This window comes from Setaria viridis, chromosome 1 (assembly GCF_005286985.2).
Source record: "Setaria viridis chromosome 1, Setaria_viridis_v4.0, whole genome shotgun sequence".
In the NCBI taxonomy this organism is placed as follows: Eukaryota; Viridiplantae; Streptophyta; class Magnoliopsida; order Poales; family Poaceae; genus Setaria; species Setaria viridis.
The window spans coordinates 39,108,398-39,133,680 of record NC_048263.2 but is presented as its reverse complement, the minus strand read 5'-3'; the positions used below and the strand labels follow the sequence as shown (position 1 = coordinate 39,133,680).

Genomic DNA, 25,283 nt, shown 5'->3' with positions numbered 1-25,283 from the left:
CACGACCAAAGTACTCGAAGAGCACCACAAACTAGTCGAGCAACGTCTGCAAAAAGTACTCAAGGCTGTTACATTTGACCACAAAGTACTCGGGTGCTTGTCGGGCATACATCCATGAACCTACCAGAAGGTTTGTATGGATCCATACGAGGAGAATTACACCGAAACATACCAGGACATGGAGATTACGATACAGGGTGGCGTAGTCTACATGGACTACTAGGAGACTAGTCATAGACAAGGAAACTACTCTTCCGAGTTAGAGTAGAACTCTGTAATCGTATCCGATTAGTACTCTTATAAAACAACTACCCTGTAACCCTGCTCCCTCGGTATATAAGGGCGGGTAGGGACCCCTCAAAACAAGTTCAATCCAATACAAGCAAACGACACACAGGACGTAGGGTATTACGCGATCTAGCGGTCCGAACCTGTCTAAATTCCGTGCCTAAGTACACCATCGAGCTCTTGATTTCGGCGATACCCACCAATCAAAACTCTACCTCAGGTACTCCCTTGGTAGGTTGCCGGGTTTAAACACCGATAAAAAATGAGGGTGGACCTCAAGTTTGACCAAGTATTTAAATGATCCACACAGTCAAACAAAAAGTTTAATATTTTTGAAAAAACTAACTGAATTAATATCACTCAATTTTGAAGGGTATCACAGTAGTGATTTTTAGCACCTAACTATGCAGCTGGTAATGCTTCGGCCCAAAGAGGTCTTCGACATTTCCTTCCTGCAATTCACCCTCTGAGAAGGAAAAAAAGTTCAATTACTAGCTCTTGTTTATTAGTCTGCACCAATCTTCGTGCATACTCCCTCAGTTAAAAAGGCTGTTTGTTTAGCCTCCAAAACTTATCTCACAAAAAAATATTTATATAACTTTCAGACCATCCAACAAAAATTCTCATAATACTTTTTGACCCGGTTAACAAATCGATCACTTACTCCTGATATCTGAGATAGACTCGCTAAATAAGGAAGATTAATTGGTCCGATAATTATTGCAAGTGTGCACACATAATAATTTTACTTGTAATCCATCCAATTAAGAAGAGTTTTCAGAGGTACTTTAAATTTTTAGTATTGCTACTATTTTATCTAAATTTTTCAGAACGAGCGTTTTTTTTTTACGGAGGGAGTACCTGCTCCTCTCCAATGATTGCTACCGTTAATATCTCTCTTACAGCAGATTAATGAGTCCCGGACTCACTTGCCGGCTGTAATAATTTCACTCCAAACTTTAACTACGACTTCTCCTCAAACTCGGAGCCCTAACGAGTCCCTGACATGTGGGGCTCCTGCTCCTTATCCCCACCTCTCAGTAGCACGCACCTTCAAGCAAACGTCAGCACGGCGTGAGGGCAACACCACCGCCGTGTATCTTCGTAACGACACTACCGGCCGTAGCTATCGCCAACAAGCCACCAAAACAACACGCGCGGACGCAGTAACAAGTCCGCCACGGATACAGCACGAGCACGTCTCCCCCTCCCCCCTCCTCTCTTCTTCGCCGTTCGGGTTTGGCCGTTGCGGAGCGAGACAAGCCACCGGCCCCGCCCCGCCCCGCCCCGTCGCCGCGCGCCCCTAGGGTTTCGATGGAGCCCGCTTCCCCGTCGACAGCGTCTCCTCCGGCGGAGGAGGCGGCGGCGAGGCGGAGGTTGCCGGAGGAGCTGAAGCTCCGGCGGAGGACGCTGGAGACGGTGCTGGAGCAGTGCCAGCGCACGCTCGAGATGATACGCGAGGCCGATCTGGGGGAGCTTGAGGAGGGGGCGGAATCTAAGGGGGAGGTGCAGCAGCAGGAGGGGGGCGGCGAGGCGGACGGCCACGGCGGCGGTGACGAGGGGGCCCAGCCGCCGCCGCCCTCGGACGCCGACTACGAGACGGACGAGGTAAGGGGAGATCTCGCTGTGCACCTCTTAATTTTGTGGTCTGAAAGTTCGTAGGAGTTTAGGAATTGGGTTTGATTGGAGGCAGCGGCGGTTAGGCGTTTCGTAATTTAGCTGGATTGGAGATTGCTGCATGCAGGAATTAGATCAGATTTACTCGAAATTGCTACAATTTAAATGATCGCTGCCTCAATATTGCCTTACTGTTTTTTGGTGTGGTGCTGAATCAGCAAATGAGTTAATTGTGACGGTTTGCCAGATGTAGTTGCATTCTGGTTTCTGGGTAATGGATGATGATCTGTGGGAAAGTATGCATGTGGTGGCAGGTTCGAGGTCAAATCTGGATGTAAAGCAGAGAGGTCACTGTATATAGTACAATCGACTGTGCCATGGGGTGGGTGCGTGGGTGTGTGTGTTGGGGGAGGAGGGTGTTAATAAGGAGATCGCATAGCAAATGAGGCCATGGATTTTTGGAGTAGTTGATAAGCGATGTAGTATTTCGTTTCACAGTTCTCAACCTATGAATTTAACAAATTCAATCAGCAGATGATGCCATGGATTTTGGAATAGTTGATATTATGGTGAAATTCTAGTGAACCACTTTCGGCCAAGTTCCTGGCACTTCAACTGTGGTCTAAACTATTTTATGACACTTATACATGTTGCTTAATTGGGGTGGCATGAATTAAATTATGCTTTCACTGTACTTATTCCCTGCTGTTTTAGAACAGTCCTAAGGTCTCCACATCTTCATTCACTTGCAGCTGTGCGATCTTCTCCAATCAAGGGTCCAATCACCAGAATTTCTCGAGAAGCTAGATAGCATGCAGAAGTCAGTATATCAACATGGTGCAGGTGCGCATTTGCCAAGTGAATTATTACACTTTTCCAGATTTAACAATAATTGTCTTTCACAATGAATGCACACAGTGAACTTTTCCACAATTTATAAGTTCCCGCTTATTTACTCCTTTCAATTGAAACTGGCAACTGAGCAGTTCTACAATTGTTCATGTAGCAGTAGATGAAACAGTATCATGGGATTTTGTAAGTGCGGCAGATATATGGGATGATAAGAGTATGAACGTTAGTGATGATTCAGAGGATGGATATGTTCACGTTAAGCAAGAGGACATAGTTGATGGCATTGCATGCTTCATGGCTGCATACTTGCTGTCACTGAAGCAAACTAAGGTATACACGCTCAGTTTACATTTTACGAGTCTATATTCTGTAGTGTTAGAAGTTGGATTATGTGGCTATGAGTTCAGTCCAAAATAGTCTGTGATCCTTATTCTAGGCTTCATGTAGTTTCTCCATTCTGCTGATTGTATCAATCCAAGAAGGCCTGTATCTGTTTTATGTTTGCATGTATTGGCTACTAGATTATCATCATTGAAGAGGATACTATATTGCTTGTTAATTTTGGAATCATCGTGATAATGATGACCGATTCATGTTATGCAGGACTTGACACCTGATCAACTTCAACAAGGTTAGCACTGTGTTCCCTTATTTGAGATGGATTTGGTTACTAAGGGAAAAAAAATCCTATGTTGAGACTCCCACTTTTCATTTTTGTCAGCTCTTAGCAAGACATTTTCTGCTAAAAAGAGGAAAGGCAAGCTTCAGAAGGCATGGGATGGAACAAAAGTTATTTACAATGTAGCATCATGGAGTGCGACAGCTATTGGGTAAGTTACCTTTGCTAAGTAGTTACATATTCAACCTCCATGACGGTGATCCCCAGATCGAGGTGAGGACTGTCGAACCCCTTTACTCACTGGTTTAGCGTTGAAGTTGTTAGATCTATTGACTAAACTTTTGGTTCTGTAGCATAGCATAAGCTAGGACCATCAGCTAAAATTTTATTTCTGTAAAAGCATCACAACTTAGATAGTTTCACAGGTGCTATGCAAGCTTTTCAATATAACTATGCGAAACAGAGTCTTCAAACTCCATTTAAAGCTATCTTAATTCCTTCCAGTAGATTGCTGGGCAGGCCTCACTATGCTCCTTGTGACTATGCTTAAAGGAGCAATATGCTAGGACCTTCAGCAGGAATAGCTTTGTCTTTCCATTGAAAAATGATAAGTGAATCTCGGACAAACTATATGCTCTTTAAACTTTATGCATCAGACTAGCACTGCTGGTCATTATCACTGTATGCCTGTCACTCTGCTGATTGTTTAGGTAGATTTTTTTTCTGATTATTATCGAGGTAGATCTAATTCCTAAAGTTTTTCAGCATGTTGTTTTTTCTGCAAGTATTTACGTCACAAGTATTTTCCACATACCATTTTGCAAGCGCTTGCACAAAATTAGTGTCTTGGGTCTAGGGATAGATGTGGCATTATGTAGTGAAAGTTTCAAATGAACTTGCCGGTTTTAAATATTCCTGTAGGCTGTAGCTGTATAGCTACCTCATGCTGATTCTCTGTTGTCTTTGTGTAGTATCTACCAGAATCCAGCGATTGTACAAGCAGCAACAGCAGCCGTTTGGACATCCTGCCGTGTAATATCCAAATTTCTGTGAATGGTCCATATGGCTGGACGGTGCAAACGTGCAAACAGTGTCCAGCGGCAATGCTAAAGGCTTCCCTGCGTTTCAAAATATCAAAGGGAAACATCGTTCCAAGTTCCAACCTTTGTGGTACACTTACATTGATGTAAATATTCCTGACCTGCAAGTTCGTTGATTGCTTATAACAGTGAGATCGTATGTGAAAATATATCTGCTCGAAGCTCCAAACCACATCCTGGGAGACTGGGACTGTTAATGTCCAAAAAAAAAGGGAAAAAAAATCAGGGACTGGTGATGACACGTGGGGTTAGTCCGTGGCATCTCACGTGATAGGTTAAATACCTCTGTTTACCAGTACCATTTGTATCAAACCTTCAACCATTAATGTACATAAGTCCGTGGGTTGCATATCCGCCATCCTACTCAACATTGGTGTATCAGTGTGACTGTAAATATCTCAATTCGTTTGAATAAATTCATTTGTGCCTGTTTCACCTCAGTGGAAATGAGTTCGTTGTGGAAATATGAAACATTCAGTGGGAAGATGATGCATATGTTAAAGCGTTGCAACTTGCAAGACAATACGAGAAGTTAAAAAGAGTCTGGCACGATTCCGCGAGTTAAGAACTTGCACGGCCCGTATATAGCTTAAGACGCATAAGAAGATTACGAAATGGGCAACGTACAGTTCCGAGTACCAGTTCGTTCTGTACATCATAAGCCTGTATTAAATATGGAAGTTACAAGTTACAACGTAGCCTTGTTAGTACCATACCAGAACAAAATCTACTGTCTAAAGGAAAATTACAAATTGGCCCTTGCAGGGGTTGCATGATCTGGAAACATGGAGGTTACAAAGAAAGAAGGTGTATTTCAGAACTAAATCAGAACTAATCAATATTCTGATCAATGGAACTTGTCCCTGTAGCTTTTTGCCCGGAATGAAAAAACAGCGCAAGTGTATATCGTGGTCATAGCAATGATGAGTACACCAACATATGTGCACACTGTTGCAGCGCAGACATAGAGGTACCTGTTGGTATTTCGGAAAATGGTCAGATAACGGTGAAACCCCATGTAGCATACAAAATTGTAGATGTATATTCGATCATGTAATAGGGCTACTATGTATGACAGCACAACAAGTGAAAACATTCTGGTCAATGCTGCTGTTTATCTGTTGTTGAAGACGACTGTGAAAACAAGAACACGGATGCCTTTCACTTCACATGAAAATTCTTCAGCACAATGATGCTTACAGAAAAAACATATCATAAATTTGGTATACCAATGACTGAACGTTGTGTTCTATATGTATAATGGAGTAGTGACTAGACGTTTATTTGTAAGACTTTAATTGAACACTTACTTTGGTGAAAATACGCTCCAAACAAACAAGTGATTCCTCATGAGTAGCAAAACAATGGTGTATGAAGTCAAAGCAACAGAGTTTATGAGCAAAGGAAGCAAACATGGCAATGTGACCATTTTGTCCAGAATATAGCTCCATGTCAACTGCCGTGCAGTAGAGATATCATCAGTATTGTTCACTGATATATAAACAACCATCCCAAGGTATAACATCAAAGGTGATCCATATGTAATAGTGAACATCAGTATACCAGAAAGAACTGTGGAGTAACTTGAAATGCCCTGTTAAAATTCATTAGTCAAATAAGAGGGAAATGGAGAAGGACACCTGAGGAGGTATTGGTTAAACTCACAATGAAAGCTCCAGCAACATCAATGCTGGCAAGGCTATTTGTATTCCCAAGACCAAAATGACCAGCCATTCCCAAGAAAAGCATTGCAATAACCTACACAGTTTATTGCCAACAGTTAGTCAATAAAAAGAAACCATTCCCATTATGCCATGAGTTTGAAAAACAAAAACATTATGTTCATCGAACAAATATTATAAAAATGTTTGAAGAAACTAACCTGTACCCATTGCTTATGCAATGTTTTATCCAAAGAAAAATGAGCTACACTAGAGACTGTTTGTAAGAAAATGAGCAAAAGAGGAATTGCATTGATGGGTTGTTGCAGAAGCAACTGCAGAAGACACCAGAACATTGTGTATGTTATTCCAGTGAGGAAAACTGAATTACTGATGCCACAAGAATCTGTATCCTTTACAGGATTAGAATCAGAGGAGGATGCTGGTTTTGCTTCTGTAGAATATACTGGAAATATCCAAGGTGAAGCAAGAAGAGTGGCAGATATTGAAACACTAGCAATGGCATAAAACAATCTAGCTGTTGATGTTGTACTATGGTTGATTGGTAATGTAGTATTGATCTGATCTTCCCAGATATGCAGCAGAACCAAAAGTCCGCAAGAAATGTGGCTCAACCATACTCCTATAAGAACCTTTGACCTTGCTCTGAGTAACATGAGTGAAACTGAATACAATGCCACAACTGCAAGAACTGAGATAGTCTGAAGAAACTTTACAATAGAAGAGTCAGCTTGGGCCAGTAACTTCGAAATGTCAGGAAAGTGAACCCAGTTGATCCCACCTTGATGCCAAGCTCTTATAACTCTCCCAGCAACAAGAACAATAAGGACTGTACATAATTTGTAACCATCTCGTTTGCCTGGGGTTAATTCCTTATTTCCGTCAGAGCTCTCTCCTTCTGCTCTATGAACTAGTGTTGAACTTGATCCTTTTAGCATTGACTGGACTGTCTTGATGAGAAATATTAAATACAGAGTAGAAGTGAGAAAGTTCCATGTATATTGCTCTTCTTCCACAAAAGAACTTGAGCCAAGGCTGATGACATAAAGAAAAATTCCAGTAAGAATGAAAACCTCATCAAGGTGCCAGTGTTGATTCAAATATGACTCTGAGTGGTGATCAGCTTGACTCAGAGACTGTCCATTAAATACGCGGGACACAGTGCCCATGAGGCAAAGGCATGACATTGTCATCAGCAAGATCGCAGAGATGAGTAAATAGAATGGTTTCTGCGAATAAAAGTATCAAAAGGAAACAAGTCATCCAGAAGAAAGGAAGCCCTAGCAGAAAGCTACTTAAAACTAAGGCACGAGTCTGCAAAGATAGTAAAATTACATCGGTTGCTTTGTGAGACAACCACTCACTCGCATATCTTAAGAAGCCATAGTAGTTGTCCACAGCAATCCCAATGTACCGAGCTTCAGCAGACCTGGAAGAACAAATTCTTTTAAGCAGTGATGGATGATGATACTCACAACAGTTTAAGGATCTCGTTGGCAGAAGCTCACTTGAAATCAAAACCTTGATGAAGACGTGAGTACTGATGAGAAGCAAAAGCTTTAGAAAGCAATTGGCATAACTTTTTCTCAATAGATTCAGGATGGACATCAATTTCTAAACCATGCTCCGAATTAATACAATCTTCAAGGCAGAAAGCAGGTATTTGTGCTTGCAGCAATCTTAATATTTGCCATGAGTTAAGCTCTAAAGTCCGTAATTTCTGGTCATCTGAAACAAGATGCACTCATCATCTCTGTACAGAAAGCTAAGAGTATTTAATCATATACTTTGTAAATAACTAAATATTCTAGTGTGATCAAAGGATATGATGAAAGGACACAGGTGACATACAACTGATTAGGCAGCCCCCCAAAAAAATTTATTGAAATATTTTGAAGCTCACAAGCATAAATTATCTAGTTCTTCTGATTCATGATAAACCTTAATGGACCTAAAATGGAAGGTAAACATAAAATCACCTGTCAAAGAATTTAAAAGCTCTCGAAGCAAGACACCTATATTGTTCTTTGGAATTGGTACACCAAACAAAAGAGCGAGAGTTGGGGCAAGATCCACCTGACAAAGGAGGAAGTTAGAGTTGTGTCTTGATCTCTTAGAACTATCCTTATAGTGCTGTAATAATCTCTTCAGCTTAATGTGGAGAACATAAAGATATTGATTATAAAATGTATTATATACAGCAACAATGGTTTCTATAACTAGATAATATGGAAAATTTAAGTAGAGCAGCACAAACATCCAAAGATAAAAGAGAAGGAACACAGAGCCTCTACAATTTAACAGAAATATAGGTCACTAATAACGTGCAGACTTTACTTGAAGTGCTTCATTCTGGTCATAGGGTGAACAATGTGGTCTGTCAACACTGTGTCCAATAAAAAGGGCAAGTGAATCAGTTTCTTCATATGAAGATCCTCCATGGTTACCACCTTCAGTCATGCCATGATCACTAACCACAACCTGAAAGAAAGGAGCACAACAACCAGAATTTTGTTGGATAGACTTTGGCAAGAATATCCATATAGACAAGTGTATATAATGCAATCCAGAAGGTAGAACAGATGCAAATTTGGCCTGTTAAACTCTACATGTGGAAATTCAATCAATATCACGACAAATTGGACATAGAGATAGACTTTATCAAGCATGCACATATATGAATTAACAATATAAATCAACAATTTTCCAGTGGATTCTCAAAGCAATCTCCCGTAGATGTTGGAACAAACTTCTTTGTCATATCAAGTATGCGACTAGAAAAAGAAGATTATTCGTAGAAACAAGGAAGAATCACATACCAAAAGTGTTCTCTCCAGATTATCCTGAAGACTCGCAGCATGCACTCGTCTAATGACATCATCCATCTCCTTCATCTTTTGGGTCATCAAAACACTATCATTTAAAGTTTTAATTCAAACTTGATCATCACTAAAACCCCCAAAAGCATGAAAGATGATGCGATGTTTACCTCCTGCGGCCACCTATATGGCCAACATGATCCAAGCCTAAATAATGAAGAACCTGGAATTATCAACAGAAAATGAATTACTCACTAGTCATCAAGAAGACATTGCAAAACAACCATATCAAAAGGCACTAGAAACGAATGGTATGTAGAGAGGTTAGGCCTTGTCACAGCAAATATTAGTCATACACGTGAGCTGCATGGTTGTAATTCAAAGAATTGGATTTATATTATCAGTCCACAAGGAATAAGACACGTGACAAGCACCAAGGTAAGAGCAAAAGCTTACCAAGACAGTCCAGTCTTTTGCAGCAAGCTCAAATTCTAGATGACGTGAAACGTTGAAATCAACCTCAACTGTATCTCTCACCTGACAATAGTTACAAACCATTCAACAAATTTTTATTGAGAAAAAATACTAAACTGCAAAGGACAAGTAAAACACTGATACTAGCACAATCATCAAGGCATAAGCATAAGTGCCGAATATGCAAATATCTGAAAGAATAGCCCAAAGTAGCAGACACTCTCCTAAAAGAATGTGAGATCGCCATGAGGAGAATTGTGAAGTTTCAAATTTTAGTAGAGAAAAGTATGCCTAATAGATGGTATGGAGAGGCCAATTATAGCAAATTCTAAAATAAACACCCATGTTTAGCAATCTCAGTACTTTTCCCATATTTCTTTAAACAACAAAGGGAGGCACTAATGCTTTTTGGAAACTAACTTAGGTTAGAGTTTTAGGTGACATACATAATTATCTTATTTTTCAGTTATATTCCATTGTAAGAAAAGCATGTGACGCATAAAAAGAGACTTACATAAAAACTGCTCACTCCATCTTGTCTAGCGAATAATGTTGGGAACAATTTGATCCATGTCTCGTCTCCCAGCATCACTAATTTACGACCAATCCTATGAAGCTGATCTGCATAGGTGTGCATTAGTGCAATATGATAAATATACATTATAATCAACTCTGAGTCTAGCAAGAATGTGAGAGATATTGGTGGACTGTGCAGACAGGTAGGAAGGTACAGAGAGGTTCTAACCAAGAAGGTTGTCCTCTAAGAAGGCTTGAGTATTGAAATTGAATGCAACATCTAGAAAACCTCCAATCGCCCCAGATACCATAGCCTGAAAAAGAGTACAGTTAGTATTATGTTACACTTGAACAAAAGGTATCTATAGGTAAAAAAAAGTCTTACTTTTAGCCGTGGCATTGTGACGGTGGGAGGTGCAGCTTTAGCATGGTAACCTACTGCTTTGCAACCAGCTAACAAAGACTGAGTGTATGGCATAGACTCCATCATTTCTTTGCTTGGAGGTTTTCCGCCTCTCCCAAGTACAAATTCAGCAGGTAGCCCATCTATTACCTAAATTGAAATTCATAAACTCAAAGGCGATTTTTTTTAAAAAAAGGCAAGACAAATTATCATTGAAACATATTGGACTATGTTGTTGATTGTTCAACCAAGCAATCAAGCATATCAATTCAGGACATACCATCAATACTAAGCGATCGTATACAGGAGGCATCCCAAAGAGTTCCTGGCATACACAAGTTAACAAGGGTGAATATAGTGTGCGGAATTTTCATTTTCTGGGGCAAATGCATAGGATGCAGTGTCTACAGCACATTTATCAACTAGCTCAACATTCCAAAGCTTCGTTCTCGCAACATAACGATGCAATACATAGCTGTACGAGGAATGGAAACAGTAGCAACGCCTTACCCCGTACAGAGATCTGAGCTGATCGGGAGGAAGCGCCGGCTCCTGCTCCCCAGCACTGACGAGACCGCACGACGGCATTCGGTAGCTCTCCGTTCCACTGCACACAACCAAACAGAGCGGAACCAAAGCAACCACCGTAAATTCCACAGCCCCGGGGGAACCAGAGCAGAGCAGAGCCACAGAGAGACGCGAACCTGAAGCCGCGCAGCGTGGGCTTCACTGGGAAGAACCCGTAGAGGAACAGTGAGAGGCCGGCGACCTGAAGAAGCACCGCCGCCACGGTCCACCGTGCGACGGCGGCGCCCATGGCCTCCCTACGCGGCGGCGGCGATCGCCGCGGAACGGCGGAAGCCGGCACGGCGAGGAAACTAACCGGCAAAGCGCTGGGAGACGACTGGGCTGTGAACCTGGCCACCTCAGCCCAGATTTTAATGGGCCAGAAAAGGCACTGAAAGGATACAATAAGGCCACCCTGCGGCCCACCAGAAGCTCCTCTTCTGGGGATAAAGGCATAAATCGCCCGTCCGGCTTTTGCTTGCTGCGCCTTCGCCGCTCTCTGCCTGCCTCTCTCTCTTCCGCTGCTCTTGCTGTTCTCTGTGCTATCCGCTAGGGTTTATCTACTCGAAGAATGGCGTCGGTGCAGCTCTCCGGCGCGGGGGTTGGCGCCGCGGCCTTCTCTGCGAAGGGGAAAGCCTCCCTAGAAAAGCTCCGGCTTCCGGCGATGGTGACCGTCGGCGAGGTCCGTCCCGCGCGGCGGGCGTTTCGCGGCCTCGTCGTCAGGGCCGCCACCGTCGTCGCCCCCAAGGTGCGTGCCCGGGCAATGTAGCTTGGTGCTGTCGTTGTGCCATTGTTCTCACGGGTAATGGGGTAGTGGGATTGGCTATTGGCTATTGCGTGCTATTTCATATGCTGTCCAAGGCAGAAGAGCGATGAGGTGAAATCGTCAAATCGGTGATGAGAGTGCTAGTGAACGCTGAGGCGCTGGCTATGTTCCATTGGGTTTGATTGTGATGGGGTAGAAACAAAATTCTTGGAATTTGGAAATGCTGGTCTAGTGTTAGGTGATAGTTAGGTTCTTGATTTGGAAATTTGATGTCCTGAATTGAATTACTCTAATGCCTGGTTGTGGTTTGTTGAATGCTTAAATGCGGTGAATCCCACCTGATTCAATAGTCTATATTGCAGTGAAATTGTGTTATGAAGAGAACTGTAAACGTGGCATCAATCGGCATGTTCAAAAAGGCTGTAAAGAATTTATGTTTAGTCTGTGATTGGTAACCATTTGAGTTCAATATGTAGCCCAAACGCTCATGTGTAGTACTTAACATTTGTTGGTTGGACTATATCTTGCAGCATGCTCACTTGGTGTGGATCATCTCATTTGTTTTCCAGAAAGTATACTTTTATGCTTTGCAGGGAAAAATCACTGTATCTTGTTATTCCATTGCAGTATAAAACACTTAAGCCCTTGGCTGATAGAGTGCTTGTAAAGATTAAGTCTTCTGAGGAGAAGACAACCGGTGGAATTTTGCTCCCTACGACTGCTCAGTCCAGACCTCAGGGTGGTGAGGTAGTTGCCGTTGGAGAAGGAAGGACCATTGGGGATAAGAAAGTTGATGTCAGCATTCAGGTATATTGGTCTTTGCAAACCTTTAAAGATCTTACATGTCTGTAGTAATGTAGTTTCCAATAGAGCTTTACATACAGATATTCCCATGTGAGGAGGTGCAGCTATTCACCTATTCCTTTAGTCGTGTTGACAGAGAAATGACGCCCCTTTCAGCACTTTACATCCGCCTAAGATTTACCCTTGTGCTTTACATGGCCACCGTTTTCAATTGGCTGCAACAGTAAAATAAGGTTTTACTTGAAAGTCATGTGCTGTAACTTTATCTCAGTTTGAGTAAGAGGATCACATTTTCAACAATCAGAGCGAGCCTTGTACCTTACCAATGTGGAATGTAACCAATCCAGATGGAGACATGCTGCAAGATGAAGCTGTCAAAGCACTTGTACTGCCTGTTTGACTCATAACTCTACATGTTTCATGTTATTTCTGTTTCCATCGCAATTCTTTGTACACGTGTTCTGCTGTTATAGTTAATACAAGCAAACTTTGCCCTCTTGTTGGCAAGAAAAGAATACATGCTAACATGTACATTTGTTACTACTTTAGGTTGGAGCTCAAGTTGTATATTCAAAGTATGCTGGAACTGAGGTTGAGTTGAATGATTACAACCATCTAGTTCTAAAAGAGGATGACATTATAGGTATCTTAGAAACTGATGATGTGAAAGACATGAAGCCTCTGAATGACCGTGTTCTAATCAAGGTAGCGATCTTTTATTTATTTGATATTAACATCTGGTTGCACAGTTGGTGTATTGGTGTTTGCTTCAATTTTTCTTGAGCTCAGTGTTTACTTCGATTCAGTATGCATAGCCATTGAGGTTGGGATTCAATTGGCTTACCCTTTTGTTTAACCATCACCTGGTTTGGTTCCTATTTCTCTTCTGATAGGTTGCTGAAGCTGAAGATAAAACTCCAGGTGGTCTATTGCTTACCGAAACCACCAAGGAGAAGCCATCTATTGGAACGGTCAGTTACTCAACTCTTCAGCTCCCCGTTGGGCAATTTCTGTTTCCCCCACCCCCCTGTACGAGTCTATTTGTCATTAATGCAATAGTGTGGTTCCAATGAACCCTTGTTAGTACTACTTGGACCCTTGTTAGTACGGAGTAGAACTTAACTACGACTTTGCATCTAATACAAATCAGAATCATGTGAATGAACGACAATATTTCTCTGGTCGGAGACAGGTCGTAGCTGTTGGCCCAGGTCCCCTGGATGAGGAAGGCAACAGGAGCCCCCTGTCTGTCTCTGCAGGCAGCACCGTCCTCTACTCCAAGTACGCCGGCAGCGAGTTCAAGGGCGCCGATGGCACCAACTACATCGTGCTGAGGGTGTCGGATCTGATGGCCGTGCTCTCCTGAGCTGAGCTGCGGGTTTTCAACAGTTACCTCCAAAGCTTCCGTTCAGCTGTAGCATCGCCATTTTGTGGGAACAGGTTCCCTTCCCTGGCAACTGTCTTTGGTCGTAGTATCTGTACTCTATCTGAGGAATAAACAAGCTTTCAAAATTCGGTAGCATAAAAGGATTTTCTTGTACTGGCATGCGTATGGTATGATCGCTGCGATACCGTTCAGACCCCGTCCGTACTGTTTGGGGTTCTGCTTCTCCGTTTACACTCCTGCCGGCTTGGTCAACCGGATAAGACGATGAGCAACACAAGCTTGTCCTGGCGCCGCACGCAACGCGCGCACAGCCGGCCACGCCAAGGCCCGCCCGCGCGCGTCACATCGCGCGTCAGTCCATGGGTTCGACCGGTTCCGCATTGACCATGGAGCTGTGAGGCCTAGCCACTCCTATCGGATACGGGCAAAAGGAAAAGCAAAGGGGCTGGGCTGGGCTGGGCTGGTGATCATCTGACACACGACACAACACCACAGGACGATCGCTTTCGCCGGTTTGATTGACCCGCTCGCGATCGCAGGACGCCGCGGAGCTCGAGCTGGGCCGAATGGCCAATCGCCGGGAATCGCCGCGCAGTGCAGTGTGGGAAAGTGCAGGCAACAGCGGCTCCGACCTGCCGCGCTTTTTCCTCCGTGGTTGCTTTCGAGCGGATCGCATGAAAAAGAAGCTCCCCGGTGGTCGTTCCTGCGACCGCCGCAGCGCTGAATACCGACCGCGCCGTTACTCGCTCGATCCCCGGCGGCCGGCACCAGCGATGGTCTCGATCGTCTCATCTCATCTCTCCGGCCAGAGAACACCGTCGACACCAGCCATCCAATGAGAGGTCGTGACCAACCGGACGGCTGAAACATAAACGCAGCAGTAGCAAAGGGAAGGTTGTTTGTTCGTGTACCGCCAGGATACGTAACGTAAACGTTCTTTGCTAAATACTCGCTCCGTCCAGATTTATAAGGCGAGTATATGTGTTTGAAGTTTGAACATATTCAAGCTTCGCAAGAAATGCACAGAGCGTATAATGGTTAGTTGGTAACAAAAGGTGCTGACGGAAAAAAAAAGTGAGTAATAATGCTTCCTTCAATCCCAATATAAAGTGAGTAGGTGAAAGCACACGACTTTACAATTGTGTACCTGCACCATGGAAGTTTGATGTCCAGGCAACCTCCTTCGTTAAAGTTGAAGTATAAGTGAGATTAAGCTTTTAGATTGAACCGAGATTAAGCTTTTAGATTGCACCGATCGTTGCCTGTTCTGCTACCTCCAGTCCGGGGACTTCAAATTTTTCACGATCGGATGGATGTTAAAATTAGAAAAGAATTACAGTTACCAAAGTAGGAACATTTTGTCTTTATTATGTTGAAATTATATCGTAATAAACCAACTTTTGTTTACGGTAGGAGTGAGTAGATACGTGTAAACGTCCAAAACCACTCAATAAATAAAGACAGAGCCCAGAATGGATCGAAATTATATACAGTAGCAGCTAATTAATGAAAGAAAGCAACATAACCAATCATGCATGGTTAAAGAGCATGGGACCCAAAAAAAAAAGGTTTCCAAAATAGGACAAGATAGCATCCTCCCCCTCCAACTTCGACAGCACAGCCGACTCGGCCCCGCACAGCGGACGCGCAGCGGACGCACTGCCGGACCGCCTGCCAATCTGCCATGTGGCTGGCACCACAAGGACGTCGCCGTCCGACGCGCCATTCGCGAGTTGAATCTCGGGTCAACGCGCGCCGCGCGACCTCGCCGCGGTGACGTATAAGTAGCCGAGCCACCGAGCCCACCAAGATTCATCATGCCTGTGATCATCGTCGACGACGTTGGCAGCAGCAGCAGCAGCAGCAGCTTTGGCTCGCACCATTGCACCGCCGCGGCAGCATGTCGTCGTCGCCGGAGACGGAGGGGAGCAGCAAGAAGTTCAAGGGCGTGCGGAAGCGCAAGTGGGGCAAGTGGGTGTCGGAGATCCGGCTGCCTAACAGCCGCGAGCGCATCTGGTTGGGCTCCTACGACGCCCCCGAGAAGGCCGCGCGCGCCTTCGACGCCGCCTTCGTCTGCCTCCGCGGCCCCGGGGCCGCCGGCGCGGACCTCAACTTCCCGGACTCGCCGCCGCCATGCCGCGCCGGCGGATGCAGCAGCGACCCGCAGGAGGTGCAGGCGGCTGCGCTCTCCCACGCCAACCGCGCCGCCGTCACGGCGCAGCAGGCGGCCGCGGCGCTCATGGACGCCGACGACGCCCCGGCGCTGCCGTGGGACTCCGCGGTGGCGCACGGCACGGCGGGCGTTCTCGGCGCTGGCGGCGGCGCTGAGGTGGTGGCGCCCGTGCGCGCGGACGGGAGCATCGACTGGCGGCCCGTCATGGCGCACCCGCCGCCGCTCTTCTCCCCTACCGGCTGGGGCAGCAATGCATACGACTTCCTGCAGCTGCTGCCGCCGCCTCCGGTTGCGGCGGACGAGGACATGGAGGACTACAATATCCATGGCGCAAGCGCTTCTCTCTGGAGCTTCGACTTGAGAGACTCGTACTTCAGATACTAGCAAGCTACAAGCTGTACGTACAAGGCTACGCTACAAGGTGGCGCCATGGCGGCGCATCTCTACACAGCTAGCTGCATCCTGCATTGCTACGAGGCACTAATTACATACTCACGACTGCTATGAGTATGTGATCAACGACCTTTCTTAACATCATTTTGGTGATAATGATAGGGTGGTAAGTGGATTTCCCAGACTGCTATGAGAAAGATCGTGCAGCAATTTTGAGGACCAGGTGTAATAATGATGTGCAGCTCCCCTTTCCTTAACTTTGTTTTAGGGGAGCTAGAAAAGCTTGCAATTCTATGGCATTCTGCCAACTGATGAGGCTTACATGTCCAACTCATGCGCATGCTTTCAGTTAAAGCCTATAGGCTACACATGTATGTTTATCATATATATACATATATACTTGTATACATCTAGATGTGTGGGAATATTTCTCAGGTCATGCATATGCATCCGCAACTTGCAACATAGATCAGGGAGCACATCATTTTCAAGCATGTGCCGAATAGTATATTATCCATCATGTCATGATCCCGCTGTCTATTTCTCTCTGTGGTGGATTATTCTATGCTGTAATACAATCTTGGCAAGTCACTACTGCGTGTTGTTTTGAATATTGACGCGGTCCTAAACATAGCTTCAGTTCGACAAAAAGACACTGCTCGCAATGGTTCAAATACTCATAAAAGATATACTCCCTCCATCCTAAATTATAAGTCGCTTTGACTTTTTGATACATTCACTTTGCTATATATATAGATATAACAATATGTCTAGATGCATAGCAAAGTGGATGTACCAAAAAAGTCAAAGCGACTTATAATTTAGGATGGAGGGAGTACATGTTTTAAGCAATTTTTTTCATTTTGAAAAACGAGACAAGAGCTATGCCAAAGCAGGGAAAAGAGTTTAAACTTGGGAAGATGCCTATGACATGCTACAACGACATACATGGCTTTTCTCAAAAGGTCATGAAACTTTTGTACCTTTCAATAAATTTTGGAGAGGAGGGATAAGTGTGCAAACCCAATAAAAGTCCTCCGCAAATGTTATGAGAGCATCTCCAGCAGTCTCCCAATAAATATTTCCCAATAACTAGTTAATAAGAATATTCCAACATCACTTTCACCGTTTTAGGGAGAGTTGCTTTTGCAGTCTCCTAATAATCTCATCCCAATACAACTACCGTATTGGGAGAGTCACAACTTCTTTATTTAGGGAGAGTTGGGGTGAATTATTGGGTTGTACCAATAATTATTAGGAAAATGGAAAGGTAAAAGGAGACTGCTCAAGCACTATTTTCTTATCAACTCTCCCGATATGGTAGTTGGATTTGGGAAAGGGAGACTAGTAGAGATGCTCTTACTTGAATGGATAAATTGTAGTTAGCTTTGTTCATCATTGCTTTGTCATTGCCAACTAGTACCACAGAAAGCGGACGTAACAAATTATTTTGAGCTATTGAAATAATTAATTGCATTATTCCTTTTTGAATACATTGCCATTGACCACATGAAAATAATGTGATTTTTTTCTAAACAACACAATGTTATTATGACTATAGTTTCCTATGTTTATAAAAACACTACAATAGCCATAAAAGTTACAATTTCTTGATCCTACATGTTGAAATATCCACAATGGAAAAAAAAAGTTTTACTGGAGGGAGTAGTGTGCAGCATCATGACCTAGATTCACGACGACCAACTACAACCTGTAACCAAGCTATTCTTAATAAAACAAACACCCATTCAATCTTAAACTACACAAAGGTGGCAAAAAAATCTTGAGCTCTACCTTTCTTATAAATAAAACGGTTGCCTTTACTTTTGTCTGGAATTAAGCACGTGAGCTGATGTTATACGTACTCCCTCCATCTCAATACTTAGTCTAAGAATTTATACATTAACTATACCATAAAATCTGATACTATTGGATCTGTACTGAAAAAAATAGGTACTTTCATACGATGATGTCAATTTCGTGGTCATATATATACAATATTACAACATATGAAATATTAACAATCAAAATGTGGCCTTATATTTTAAGAGGAAGGGAGCACGCGCTACTGTTGATCTAGAAGCCGTTGTGGCTAAGGACATGCACGGGCAATAATAACAGATCGTACACCAAATACGAGTAGCTAGCTGGTAGTCCCTCTCTTTTCCGCGCCTTCTCGCTGTCACCTTCCTTTCAACCAAATGCACTTTGGCTTTGGCTTTGCGCGCTTGGCACTGCCGTTTCTCTCGTCCACGTGAGTTGCGTGCGATTAATTTGGTTGGGTGGGTTTCTCTCCTCCGAGTCACGCGCGCGCCCACCTGAATACGTAGCAGTATATATACCCGCAAGCTACTCCAGTAGAATTTTGTATATATACATATATATAGTGCACCATGCATGGTACTCACCAGCTTGTCAACTTGTATATACAATAACAGCACTGACCAGTCACTTGCAGACCATTTGTTATACACTGTATCATCGTCACTGGGCCGTGCTTGACTGTTATATAGTATACTACTAGTATCAGAAAAAAAAATATCATTAGTTTATTTGTTTCTAGAAGACAGATATGATGTGTTGATTATACAGCTAGCTTATTAGACTTCAAAGTGACAGAAAGAAACACAACCCGTGTTGAATGAAGTCGTCACTCATTGTGAGTCTGCCCTAGACTCTGCGCGTTGACATCCAATACTGAAGAATATACGGTGGCCTCTTGGAGCAGACAAAAGCGACAGTAGCTAGCCATAGGAATAATTAACAATGATCAATAGGAAAATAGGTACGCTGATGTTTCAGCTCGAGCGTGGCAGTTAGCTGACACCTGAGAGGTGATGAGAGCAAAGAGCGAGAACTAGTAGAAGGTTTTCGGCCGGGCAGCAACTTCATCCCTCGAGTTTCTCTCTTCATGTTGGTGTTTCTAGTCACCACTATAAGATTATTTTTTTTTTGTTTACCATACTGTGGACCGGTTAGGGTTGAAATAATTGATCTGTTTTTCCCATTGCCATCTTTGAATTAGTCACTTTACTAATGGATCAACACTAAGGCCAAAAGAGATATTTCATGGGCGAAGAACACCTGGGTCTGACTAGGCACGCCAACCTAGCATGCCACATTGGAGCAAGCCCGATATATGCTGAGCTAGAAAAGAAAGTTTACAACACTTGAGGGGCCAAGCTGTCTATTCAGCCAAAATTATTAATATGAGGTCACATGCTAGTTGGCGCATGCATCATGAACGCATGCATGACTATCAATGTCTCCGCGTGTGAGTGGTCCAGTATGCCCTTATTGAGCATAGTAGGGTGCTTGTGTTTCTTGTTAACAATGTGATTGTTCTGCTCAGTATGACAAAAAATACCGTACGCCTAGAGTCAACAGAAAGGCCGTGTGTTTTTACCTCACCTTCCCTCCGGTCCTTCTTGTGGAAAAACTTCTCGGTCGTCCTAGCAAAATCATCTCTTGCTTTCTTTTGTTCGCAAAGATAGTCGTCAATCGTCATCGCTGATGCCGGAAAATTCATCAAAATGTATCCTCTGTGCTGGACATTGGTCACTCTGAAGTCTGAACTACTGAAGAAGGAGTTGAGCATCTGAATTTCTGAATGAGCCTGTCTAGGGCTGTTTGACGAAGCTGGAGGAAACCCAGAGGCAAAGACTTTTCTGCGAAGTGCAGTAGCAGTGCTGAACAGAACTATTCGACAGCGAAACTACCACGAGCGGGAAAGGGATGCCTATGGAAGGCGATGTTTCAGCAGCGGCATCTCTCAAGGCTTCCCGCTCAGTTTTTTTAAAAAAAAAAAATTAAGTAGCAATCCGTCATCATCAAATTATTGCGAGTGCATGCATACTGTACTTAGAAAACTATGACTGACTGTAATAACTAGTTGACTAGTAATATTTCTAACGGTAAACTAGTAATTGCTAATACCTGTCAGACTAGTTGTCTACTCCTATATTTGTAGAACAGGTCAATCTGCTGCAGGAACGAGCAATATTGCAGCAGTGCAGCTGTCAACATGACACCCGCGAGCGATTGGCACAGCAGTAAGAAAATAGAGCACGTGGGCGATTAAAAAGTGTGGCCGATAATGTTGCTGATGCGTGGCATCCAACTACAGTGACGGGCGTGCAGGATCTTATCTGTTCCAGGGCAAAGATTCGTTGGTTCTCGCGGGACGCCACTCGCCCGGGCTATATGAATCAATTTGTTGGCACGGGCTACAGACGCATGTGTCCTCTCAGAGCCACAGAAATGCATGCGCATATCTCTCTCTCTGGACTCACACACCTCCCTTTTCCTGAATGGATACAAGCCGTATATGCTTGTTGAGGTCGCAACCAAAAGAGGCCAGGACCAGGAGTGGGTGAGATCACAAAAGAAAGAAAGAAACTGAGAAAGAGGCCGGGAGCCATGGAATTATGGAATGGCTAGGACATGATGAGGGCGATTCAGCTGGCCGTGATCGATCTCTGTCCAATTCATGGCTTTTGCCTATTGTTGTTCGAAAAAAAATTATTGTTGTTCGAAAAAAAGGCTTTTGCTTATCGCCTAGTATTCCTCTGTGGTGCAATCGTTCCTTGCAGCAATTTGTTGCGCTTCACTGTCAAAAAAGTTGGCAGATAAAATCTATGAAATGGCCATTCTTGGTAGTTACTTTTGAGTGTAACTTTGGAACAGTACTAGTCTACTACTCCCTCCGTCAAAAATTATTATTCATTTTGACTTTTCTAAATGCTTAACTTTTACTATGTATCTTGACATAGTATAGGTGCACATCAAAGATTATGTATCTAGAAAATCCAAAACAAATAGTAATTTGGGACAGAGGATCTACTTAGAAAAGCTAAAACAAATAGTAATTTGGAACGGAGGAAGTACCTTCCACCGTGTGAAGAAACAAATAGTAATTTGGAACGGAGGAAGTACTTCCACCGTGTGAAGACAGGTGAAAGTGAAACAAAAGGAAGCTTGAATGATTGTCATAATCAAACTTCGTGCGATCTACCATACTGTGGATCTGAATTATCTCCAAGCCTCAATCATCTGATCATGGCAAGTAGTGACATTTTGCAGTTGGGCTATCCATTCATCACCAAATGTAAACCCAGCCCAACAAAGAGCTGAGATGAAAGGCTTTAGCCATGCGAGAGATCACACGATTCTTCCTTCCTTCATTTAAGATTATATACTACATTGAAAACATAGATTTGTTTCCAGGAGGTCCTGGCAATGCAAAATGTTGATGGCCACTGGTGAGATACAATCAGCCACTGTAAGCAGCAAACCTATGACGAGGAGAATCTCCTCTATCTGTATTGGGTATTTACAATTCTAGAGCAAAAACGTGGGAAATTAGAAAGCGGGAGATGAATGATTTCAGAGGGTAGACAGCTCCCATTTCCACTACTCCCTATCATCGCTGGAGTATGTGTCAGATGTCATAGTCAAGCTCTGTGCTGTTCAGGGATATTGCCCGCTTGACAAGCTGCCCTTGCTCATTATAGACGTCCAGGTTCTCACATGGTTTCGGGAACACGGACCCGATGACACGCCCCTTGACATAGGAGCACTGGAAGATGTGCTTCTTCTTGTAGCTGATGCCTACTGACATATCCTGGAAGCTGATATCCTTTATGGGGATGACATCACTGCCATGAGCACGGACAGGCACCCGAACACCCCGCCCATGGATTCCTTTGAATGATATGCTTGTGATGTCAGGGAAGGCAGTCCGATCGTATCCATCATCAGCATGCTCATTGTAGTCAACCTTTATAACAATCCCAGCACGGACATTGTCGAAGGTTATGTTGCGGTAGGTGATGTTACGGATATAGCCACCTCTTCCTGTAGCAGTTTTTATCCTCACACCTCTCCTTGATTCCCAGACCCGGACATTCTCCACAGTAACATTTGCAACTCCACCAGACATCTCACTACCAATTGAAATTCCAGCACTGCACGCAAAATGGATAAATGTTGTAAGCCTCATCTGTAATGCCCCATGTTCTGTGAACCCAAAGAAATAAAAAAAAATGCTAGTCTCGAGGTTTGACTTCAAAGTTCAGAGGACTATGCACACAAACAAATAGTGTAAACAAATCAATGCAGCAAAGATATCTCAATTCTCACCTAACAAGAGAACGGGCTGTTACATTGCGGATTAAAATGTTTGAAGATGGGCGTCCATATGCAATCCCATATTGATCCCAGCCACTCTTTACAGCTATTGCATCATCACCAACAGATATGTAGCAATTCTCAATGAGCACATCCTGACAAGAATCTGCATAAACATATCCGTCAGCATCAAGAGATGGTCTGTAGTCAGCATGGTGGTTCAAGTGCTTTGCTACAATGCCTAAATGTTACAGAAATGCAGTATTTACTGAAGCCATTCAAGACAGATAACAGGATGGATACCTGGATCTATGCCATCTGTGTTTGGAGCGCCAGAAATAGGAGATAAGATAGTAACATTTGAAACAGTCACGTTTGTGCAATCATATGGATGAAAGTGCCAGAAAGGTGAATTCCGCAATGTTATGTTTGCAACAATAATGTCCTTGGACCACATCAGCTGCACAAGAGGAGGTCTCGTGTTATTCAACATTCTTCTCCGATGCTTCATCCACCAAACTTCACCCTGGCCATTTATGCTACCATTGTGTCCTATTTAACAGACAGGAGTAAACATATGAAGGTCACATAATTACCACTCAATGAAGCAGTTGAAATATAAAGAACCTTGTTATTCTGTTAGTGTAAAATTGGCGAGCAAACAACTTGGTCAGTTACAATTACAGCATGGGATTTGCAAATAGAGGTGCAGGTGTTGCATTCATACGAAGTTACCTGTTTAGGCGGTAAAACATCATTGAAATATACGACAGTTCAAGCTGTAAATATTATATTATATTTTAATAAACGTTCAAATATTCACACAGGATGCACCAAGCACATTTGAACTATGGGGTCAACAAGGATCAAGTAGTTGGTTTATGTTACTAACACATGATGATACATGGTTCCAACCATTATATTGCTTAATATGCACATGGTGCACTTTTTTCACTGAAGTTGCTTGATTCAGAATTCTGTAAGGTGTTTTATATTGGATAACTTCAACAGTAGCTTATTCAGAGAAATAACAGACCGGTAATAACAACATCTTTCAAATTCTGTCCATGAATGAGACTTCCAAAGCAAGGTCCTTTGCGTTCCCGCCCATACCCATAGGATGGCAATGCTGGCATCAATGGCCAATACTTCTCATACTGTTCAGAAAACAACAGAAAGTCAGTAAAATAAACTAGCGATCTGAAATGTGAAAGTACCATAAACTCTGAGTGCACACCATTCTAGATCTTTAAGCACTATAGCATTGCCATTTTTTACTAACAAAATATTAGTATTGAACACATCAGAGATCAGATGGCAAACATTCTTATGTATAATAGTTGGTAATGTATTTTATCCATCAAGTCAACTAGCCAAGCCAACGTTATTGTACTAAATGTTAACCAATGACCACTCAAGATCCGCACAACATGAAAGTATATAGTACTACTAATTAATTATTGGAGCATACAAAAATGCACTTGAAGATCTACCCAATTACTACTCGAATTCCACAGCTAAGATCATAGAAAAGGAACCTTTCCTTACCGGAATGCCAAGGATCTCAGCACCCTCGGCAAGAAACAGCGTCATGTGGCTGGTCAGGTTGAATGGTGCCGTGAGCCACCGCCCTGGGGGCACATTGAGCTGTCCCCCACCGCGCTCCGCGAGCGCCGCGATGGCCTCGACGGCGCGCTCAAACGCCTCGGTGTTCAGCGCCCGCCCGTCCCCAACGCCGCCGAAGTCCGTCAGGTTGTACGCCGTCGGGCGAAGCCGCGGCGCGGGGCGCGACGGCGGGAGCGGCGCCGAAAGGAGCCTGAGGAACACGCCCCCGCTGCCGCCTCCGCCGGCGCCACCGCTTCCGAGGGATATCGAGGCGCTCTGCCACAGGAACACCAGCGTGAACCCGACGACCCACGCGGCGGTGAGCAGCGTCTTGTTGGCAGCGATGAAGGCGGCCGCGCCCCGGCGCTGGTGGAGCCTCCCGCCGGCCGTCTCCACCATCGCGCGGCGGTTTAGCCTTTCCTGGGGGGCCGCAGGGCTTCTCACCCTGAGATCTCGCGACCTAGGGCACGGCGCGCGGCGCGGCGCGGCTCAATCGGCGGCGCAGGATGCGGGGGGCTCGGATTCCGCGCAATCGGAACGAGGAGGAGGGGGAAGGTGAGGGAGGGCGAGATTTTCTGCCATGGGAGTTGGTGCAGAGGTTTATAAGATGGAAGAGCCGTTTGAGTGAAGCCGACGCGAGGGGATGCGATGCCTGAACCTGATCGCCGCTGTGCTTGCGCAGTGGAAGAAGATGGCAAGAATTACTATGCTGCCACTGTACGTCCTGATCCCCCTGGGTCCATATGGGCCCTTGGATCGAGATCTGACGGTAAAAGGTCTATTATGCTTTTGTTGTTGCTGACGAGGATTAGGCTGCTGCGTACAGCTTTGGCAATGGCCCGTTTGCAACTTTGCGACACGGGAATTTTAGAGGAATCATACAAACAAAAGGTGTGATTCGTTGTAAATCTTGTGAGCTCAACACGTCTGATAAAACTTGGTTCAGAGAGCTCAAAGAAAAAATGGAGAGCAGAAGAGATGATGCAGATCATCATGGTAGTCAGTACACAATTCGATGGGGGGACATCTAGATTGAAATCCAACAAACTACAAGAAGGTACAGCCGATCTCGTTGTAGTTGGACAAGAC

The 25,283-nt window shown here is 44.0% G+C and overlaps 5 protein-coding genes across 7 annotated transcripts; 3 read left to right on the top strand and 2 right to left on the bottom strand.

Moving 5' to 3' along the window:
- The first annotated feature begins 1,445 nt into the window (after positions 1 to 1,445).
- On the top strand, positions 1,446 to 4,916 carry LOC117840453 (uncharacterized). Of its 2 annotated transcripts, none has more exons than XM_034720965.2 (6): positions 1,446 to 1,896; positions 2,658 to 2,748; positions 2,912 to 3,087; positions 3,361 to 3,388; positions 3,479 to 3,587; positions 4,348 to 4,916. In XM_034720965.2, exons 1-6 carry the CDS (start codon positions 1,603 to 1,605, stop codon positions 4,427 to 4,429), a joined length of 780 nt encoding a protein of 259 aa, XP_034576856.1. In that variant the 5' UTR covers positions 1,446 to 1,602; the 3' UTR covers positions 4,430 to 4,916. The 2 variants fall into 2 exon arrangements, with proteins under 2 accessions (XP_034576856.1, XP_034576864.1); XM_034720973.2 differs by having other exon boundaries at positions 1,449 to 1,896; positions 2,915 to 3,087.
- A 167-nt stretch (positions 4,917 to 5,083) lies between these two features.
- Positions 5,084 to 11,277, bottom strand: LOC117840428 (uncharacterized). 2 transcript variants are annotated; one of them, XM_034720936.2, is made up of 17 exons: positions 11,075 to 11,277; positions 10,881 to 10,977; positions 10,651 to 10,695; positions 10,353 to 10,520; positions 10,197 to 10,281; positions 9,966 to 10,072; positions 9,434 to 9,514; positions 9,148 to 9,200; positions 8,978 to 9,071; positions 8,496 to 8,639; positions 8,138 to 8,234; positions 7,667 to 7,886; positions 7,494 to 7,587; positions 6,359 to 7,387; positions 6,142 to 6,234; positions 5,787 to 6,070; positions 5,084 to 5,450 (listed from the first exon to the last, which is right to left on the bottom strand). In XM_034720936.2, exons 1-17 carry the CDS (start codon positions 11,185 to 11,187, stop codon positions 5,324 to 5,326), a joined length of 2,931 nt encoding a protein of 976 aa, XP_034576827.1. In that variant the 5' UTR covers positions 11,188 to 11,277; the 3' UTR covers positions 5,084 to 5,323. The 2 variants fall into 2 exon arrangements, with proteins under 2 accessions (XP_034576827.1, XP_034576836.1); XM_034720945.1 differs by lacking the exons at positions 10,651 to 10,695; positions 10,881 to 10,977; positions 11,075 to 11,277 and having other exon boundaries at positions 9,966 to 10,067; positions 10,353 to 10,408.
- A 134-nt stretch (positions 11,278 to 11,411) lies between these two features.
- Positions 11,412 to 14,047, top strand: LOC117840470 (20 kDa chaperonin, chloroplastic). The gene is made up of 5 exons (XM_034720982.2): positions 11,412 to 11,685; positions 12,331 to 12,510; positions 13,057 to 13,212; positions 13,401 to 13,478; positions 13,700 to 14,047. The coding sequence occupies exons 1-5, from the start codon at positions 11,509 to 11,511 to the stop codon at positions 13,871 to 13,873; spliced, it is 765 nt and encodes a 254-aa protein (XP_034576873.1). The 5' UTR covers positions 11,412 to 11,508; the 3' UTR covers positions 13,874 to 14,047.
- A 1,645-nt stretch (positions 14,048 to 15,692) lies between these two features.
- On the top strand, positions 15,693 to 16,867 carry LOC117862874 (uncharacterized). Its single transcript, XM_034746419.2, has one exon. The coding sequence runs from the start codon at positions 15,795 to 15,797 to the stop codon at positions 16,449 to 16,451; it is 657 nt and encodes a 218-aa protein (XP_034602310.1). The 5' UTR covers positions 15,693 to 15,794; the 3' UTR covers positions 16,452 to 16,867.
- Positions 16,868 to 21,611: 4,744 nt separating this feature from the next.
- On the bottom strand, positions 21,612 to 24,863 carry LOC117840409 (probable polygalacturonase). Its single transcript, XM_034720915.2, has 5 exons — positions 24,138 to 24,863; positions 23,626 to 23,746; positions 22,893 to 23,141; positions 22,602 to 22,755; positions 21,612 to 22,426 (listed from the first exon to the last, which is right to left on the bottom strand). The coding sequence occupies exons 1-5, from the start codon at positions 24,591 to 24,593 to the stop codon at positions 21,901 to 21,903; spliced, it is 1,506 nt and encodes a 501-aa protein (XP_034576806.1). The 5' UTR covers positions 24,594 to 24,863; the 3' UTR covers positions 21,612 to 21,900.
- Between the last annotated feature and the right edge of the window lie 420 nt (positions 24,864 to 25,283).